At 53.1% G+C, this 5,976-nt stretch overlaps 2 protein-coding genes across 6 annotated transcripts in view; one reads left to right on the forward strand and one right to left on the reverse strand.

Annotated features, from left to right (window-relative positions):
• Positions 1–5,976, forward strand: part of LOC100550826 (phospholipid-transporting ATPase FetA-like) — a 422,496-nt gene that overhangs the window by 283,307 nt on the left and 133,213 nt on the right. The gene's annotated exons all lie outside the window — the stretch shown is intronic.
• Positions 34–5,970, reverse strand: FAM214B (family with sequence similarity 214 member B). 3 transcript variants are annotated; one of them, XM_019610332.2, is made up of 4 exons: positions 4,607–5,970; positions 3,048–3,249; positions 1,544–1,609; positions 34–1,395 (listed from the first exon to the last, which is right to left on the reverse strand). In XM_019610332.2, the coding sequence occupies exon 4, from the start codon at positions 1,239–1,241 to the stop codon at positions 90–92; it is 1,152 nt and encodes a 383-aa protein (XP_019465877.1). In that variant the 5' UTR covers positions 1,242–1,395; positions 1,544–1,609; positions 3,048–3,249; positions 4,607–5,970; the 3' UTR covers positions 34–89. The 3 variants fall into 3 exon arrangements, with proteins under 3 accessions (XP_019465877.1, XP_010723534.1, XP_010723533.1); XM_010725232.3 differs by having other exon boundaries at positions 1,544–2,124; XM_010725231.3 differs by lacking the exon at positions 1,544–1,609.

The following is a 5,976-nucleotide window of genomic DNA, read 5'->3' on the forward strand; positions in this document are numbered from 1 at the left end:
TGCCTGTCCCAGGGCCAGCCACCAGCCACTGCCCTTCTCATGCCTGTGTTGTGCCACTGGGACAATACGTAATGCCATGCCACTGTGGGCTACATGCCCAAAAAGAACAGCCCAGGACACTTCCTGCCTCTTCCTGCCCCTGCAGTGACACTCACCTTGGCTGTGGGAAGCAGGTGATTCCAGAAAGGGGCTCCCTTGGCATCGGTGCTGCGGCAGGCTGTGGGCACTGGGTGGCAAGGCAGGGCTCTCTTCTTCTTCACTAGCTGGGATAGGCTCTCATCTTCGGAGCAGGAGTCAGACATAATCTCACCAGCTGGCAGCAACTTCCTTTTGGCTGGGCAGCTGCCGCTGCTGCTGCTGCTGCTGCTGCTGCTGCTGCTGTTCCCACAAGGTGTCTTTTCCTGGGAGCTCAGGTTGCTAGGCTCAGGGCTGAGTAACATCTGTGGGGCTAGAGGCTCCTTGCACCCATTAGCCACCACCGGCCATTCCTCTGCTTCGCCAGCCCCGCAGCTGTGAGCGGGGCTACTGCCTGGCTTCTCTCCCCTCCCACCACAGTCCACCTGGGGTTTTTGTGCAATATTGTGCAAATCAAGGTCAGGTAGGTTATGGTCACTCATTCGCTCCCCATTCTCCCAGCAGTCTGCAAGCTGATTCCCCGGTGGAACCGGGCAACTATCTCTTGTGTGCAAAGTACTGCAAGCAATGTGCTGTGGCCAGAAGGAGGAGGTATCTTGCGGCTTGTCCTCTCTATTGGCCTTAGGACTGGGACTGCTCACACACCGATGCTCCACCACCTGGAGCCCACTGTGGGAGAAGTGCTGGGCAGAGCCGCACAGAGAGAGCTCGTCCACCAGCAGACCATCCTCAAAGGTATCATCGTCCTCCAGGGCAGCCTGCCCCAAGCCCCCATCACGCTTGCTGTCCACCCCACCACCCCAGTGAGTTCGTTTGGGATCCCGCAACCCCTCTGGAGTTCGCTGCTCAGGGTAGCCCCTCTTGAGAGTCGGATGACTGCCTGCTCGTTGCTCCGTGCTCTCGGAGGAGCTGGAGAGATGGGAGAAGATGGAAACCTGGTAAACCTTCTGGCGCTTGATCTCTGTCTCGTTGTAGCCCATGAGGATGCCGTGGTGGGCACAGTGTTGTGAGGAAGGCTCCAAGGCTGCCTCTCCACTGGGTCGGGACAGGCTGGAGTCAGTGCTGCGCTCCGGGGGCAGGGACGTCTCTGTGTGGATGTGCCGCATGGAGCCTTACTTGGCTGGACTCCACGTGGAGTTGGAGTCAGGACAGCCCATGCAGCAGCAGGAAGGGGACAGTAAAGTGCCACAGGTGATGCTGAGAGGGCAGGAGCTAGACCTCTTGCTCAGGATGTCCAGGTGAGCCCCCCAGTATGGGGCTCTAGAAAGAGAAAGGAGTGAGGTTAGGCAAGATCATGGTCCTTGTCCAGCTTTCCAGTCCTGCTGGGAGGTAGGCAGCTCTCCCCCGGGGATGGAAGGAGGAATCAGCACAGTGTAGCTTCTCCAAAGAACCTTGAGGCATCACTCACCTGCAGGATTAGCGCTGACACAAAGAGGATTCCGCAGCAGGACTGGAGGCTATTGTGGACAAGTTTCTACAAGTAAGGAGAAGAGGGACTGCCCTCTGCTGGGGACCTGACATTCTCCTACTGCTCTGGAGTGCAGGAGTAAGGCAGGTCAGACCAGTCCCAGGGGCTCAAGACTGTGACCACCCCATCAGGCACCAGCAACCAAATCTGTGAGTCCTTGCCAAGAAAACCTGTGCCAGCTGCATGCGCCAAAGGACGCAGGCTGTCTCAGGCTGCCAGCTCCACAGTAGGGATGGGAACCTGCCTGTGCAACCAGAGGAATCTTAACAATTATCACAGCTAGCTCTGATAGCTTGGACCAGAGTCCTCAACCACATGGATGAGCAACTGAGCAGCACCAGGGGTTGCAGAGACCACCATGGACTCCTGCACCATCCATCCACCCCTGTACTATCCATATCACCCATCCTTGCATGCCTGGAGGAGTCAACCACCTTCATGCTGCACAAGGCCTTGATTTTAATTTTCACCATGTTTCAGATGTGGCCATGAGCTGTCTGGATTGATAAACCCTGAAATGTCTGCAAGAGACAAAGAGATGAGAAGTCTGCATAAAAATCAGTGGCGTGCCAAGGAGCTCCACTGCCTAACACAGCCTACAAACAGCCCACGCCTGGCAGTCTTGCCCTTTGCCTGCCTCCACAGTTGCCTCTGCTCCTCTAGAGCAAAGGCTTAGGGGCAGGCATGCAAGAGAAGTAATTCTTCAATCAGGTCAAGGCCATTTGGAGACAAGAACACGAGTGGCATTTTCACTCCTACTATGATATTGAAGGAAAGGTGCTAGACCAGGATGGTTGAGCCCAGAAAATTTCTTTTAAGAGAAACAATGAAAGCATGCACCAGTACATACTGGGGGGCCAACCGCCTGGAAAACAGCTTTACAGAAAGTGCCCTCAGATATCCTGGTGGACACCAAGTTGACTATGAGTCAGTGGTGAACCCTTGCCACAGAGAAGGTTAATGGTATAGCCGGGCTGTGACTCTCCTTCTGCCCAGCACTGGTGAGGCCACTCCTGAGATGATCAAGGAAACGGCCACAAAGATCATTAAGAGAGTAGGGCACCTCTCCCATGAAGAAAGGCTGAGAGCTGTAACTATTCAGCCTGGAGAGAAGGTTCAGAGGGGATCTCATCAATACCTATAAGAACTTGAAAGGATGGTGGGAAGAGGACAGTGCTCTTTCCGTTAGCATCCAGTGACAGGACAAGAGGCAGTTGGTACAAACTGAAGTACACCAGGCTCTGTCTGAACACCAGGAAGTTTTTTGTTATTGTGAAGGTGAGGTTGTAGATCCTTGCAGATCTATAAAAGCTGCCTGGACATAGTCCAGGGCAACATGCTCAGTGTGTCCCTACTTGAACTGGGGTTGGGCAAGATGGACACAGACCTCAGCCACTCCATGATGACCCCCACTTCGGCCTGTCCTGTGTGCCCCCACACTCACCTCTCTGCAGCAGAATCCCACTCCACTCCGGATCAATCTCCCTGTCCCACAGTGGGCGGTCGTTGGCACAACTAGCTGAAGACACTTGCCAGCCAGGCACCCCCCAGAAGCGGCGTGGCTGCCGTGGAATGGCTCCCACCATCACGGTGTGCCTCCAAACCTCTGCAACGTCCTCTCCAGCTCTTTAGTCTTCACAGCAGCTCTGAGTAGAAATAAAAAAGGGAAGATGCAGGGCTAGCGTGATATAGATGCTCACCAGGAGGAGAAGGGCAGGAGAATATTGCTTGCCTGAAGGGTCACACAAGTGGAGATGGCAGTCTTGAGGTCCAGCCTCTCCCCAATGTCAAATAAATCTACAGATCATTTCAGGCAGTACTTTTACCTTACTTTCCCTTCAAATAACAAATACTTTAAACTAAGCTGTGAACTCTCGTACCTTGCTTGTGCTTTACACTCTTTTGCTTGCTTTCCTGTATGAAAGCCTGTGTATATGAAGAGATCCCAACTTCAGTGAGGTTAAACAAGGCTAAGTGCAAGCTGTTGCACATGGATCAGCACAATCCCACATATGCACATAGATTGGAATAAGAACTCCTTGAGAGCAGTCTCGCAGAGAAAGACTTGGGGATTCTGGTGGACAGAAAAACTGTATATGAGGTAGTAGTGCATGCTTGCAGCCCAAAAGGCCAACAGTACTCTGGGCTGCATTAACAGAGGGGTGGCAGCAGGGAGAGGGAGGGGACTGTCCCCTTCTGCTCTGCCCACATGAGGCCCCATCTGCAATACTGCATCCAGGTCTGGGGCCCTCAGCACAGGAGGGAGCTTTTGGAGCAGGTCCAGACTAGAGCATGGGAATAATCAGTCTACTGCAACATCTCTGCTACAAAGAAAGGTTTTGGGAGCTGGGCAAAGCCAAAGCCCGCAGAAGAGAAGACTCTGCAGAGACCTCCTTGTAATCTTTCAGTATGTAAATAGAGCTTATGACCAGAAAGGAGACCAATTTTTTACAGAGTGACAGTGATAGGGTAACGGGGAGTGGTTTTAATTTAAAAGAGGGGAGATTATATTAAATGCTATAAAGCGGTGAGACATTCAAGAGCAGTGAGATTTCAAGAGCAGCTGTGGGTGCCCCATCCCTGAAGGCACTCCATGCCAGGTTGGATGAATCCCTGGGCAGCCTCCCAGTGGGTGGGAGACAACCAGCCCATGGCAGGGACTGGGGCTGGGTGGGCTTTAAGGTCCCTTCCATTCTCTGATTCTAAGTGATTCTATGATTCATTTTGGTGATCATTTCATAGCTTGCTTTCCAAGACATTGCAAATCACCAGAAACCTGTGGGCCTCCAGCTAGTTGCTGGTCTCATGTGCACCCACACTCTCACCCACCATGCAGGACATTTTTTAGCCATACGAAGAAAAGTACTTGCAACTGCTTTACTCCACTAAGAGACACCTGGCAGAAAAGGGAGAAACAGGAGCCTGACTGCCCTGAGACTGGAGGTTGGTTCCCCACCAGTGCTCTCTGGAGCATAGACGGCAATCTCTTCACACAGCACTCACCTGCTCAGAGGCGCCCTTTGTGTATGAAGATTCGCAGATAAACGCAACTCTCTTGTGGTTGTAAACCACCCGCACTGCAGCTTTGATGCCTGGAAGAGGGCAAGGAGGAGAATCAATCTGAGCAGGAGCTCATGGTCAACACTTTCACAGCAGGCAGGAGACCTTGGGCAATTCTACCCTCAGCTTCTCTGCCACAGGACTTCTTGGAAGCTCTGCAGTTCCAGGAAACTCTGGGTGAAGGAGAAGGCACTGCCCACTGCTGGGGACTGTGTGCCCCTCTCCCCAGCACAGCCTCAGCTGGAGGTTGTCTGGAGGGAAGCTGCTACTGTCCTGTTGGACATGCTGACCACAAGCACTGTCCCAGAGCTTTGAAACAGCAGGGCCAAGCAGGTGAACAAAATCCCAGCAGGGATATACTCAGAGGCACCAAATACACAAGTGCACCCCTTTCTAACACCCTGGACCATCAGATCCTATGTTAGTGCAAGGAGCACATTGCCTGACCTAGTGTGCCTCAGAAAACATTCTGTTCCCTCATTACATTTCTGGTAAAATTTGCAATTAGTCCCAGTTCTCAAGAGCAGGCCAGCCCAAAAGCCACCTCCAACAGAGCCAGGGGAGGGGCACCCCCAGTGAGCAGCCAGAACTGATATGCAACATGTCAGCTCCCACGGAGCACTCACAACATGGCGAATCAGCACTGCAGCATAACAACCTCCTGGTCTAAAGCCTCAACAAAAGCTCTTTGTGAAGCTCAGCCCCTCCTGGCATTCTGCAGGAGGGAAGGCAGGTGGATGTTTGCAGCCATGGGAGGATGCCATGCTGCTGACACACTGTGCTCTGCTTGTCTAGAACAGGGAAAGCTCCAACATCAGGTAGCTGCTTCTCTTTTCCACCTCCAGGGCAGATCTGCACCATGACTTCCATGGCATGGTCAGCCACTGGGAAGCAAAATCAGCAAAAGTCAGCAACAGTCAGCACGGGGCGGTGAGCGGAAGCCACATCCTTCCTTTACGTGTCCATGCAGGATAATGTGCAGGTGCAGTCTTTGCTCTTTCCTTCTCTGTTCCACGCCCTTCTATAGTCACAGCCCTACCCAAATCCTTATGTAGGCAGGCTGAGCCCTTTGCTCCCCAGCAGCAGCTGCCTCACTGGAAAAGTCTGACATCATAAACTCATCCCAAATGAGGTCTCTATGCCAATCCCCAAGGGATGCCAGCACTGGGCAGTAGTGCATGCACCTCGCACAAGGGGCTGCACCTCACCCTGCCAAGCCAGATGCCACTGTCCAAATAATCATGTGGGGAAATTCCACAGGATTCCACAACGCGCCTCAGAAAGTCCAAACACAGAGACTCCAAACTCCTGCC

This window comes from Meleagris gallopavo, chromosome Z (genome assembly GCF_000146605.3).
Source record: "Meleagris gallopavo isolate NT-WF06-2002-E0010 breed Aviagen turkey brand Nicholas breeding stock chromosome Z, Turkey_5.1, whole genome shotgun sequence".
NCBI lineage: Eukaryota > Metazoa > Chordata > Aves > Galliformes > Phasianidae > Meleagris > Meleagris gallopavo.

What these genes read in the sequence shown, in the direction of transcription:
- FAM214B (XM_010725231.3), bottom strand. Translation starts at nt 1,241, where the DNA reads ATGCGGCACATCCACACAGAGACGTCCCTGCCCCCGGAGCGCAGCACT.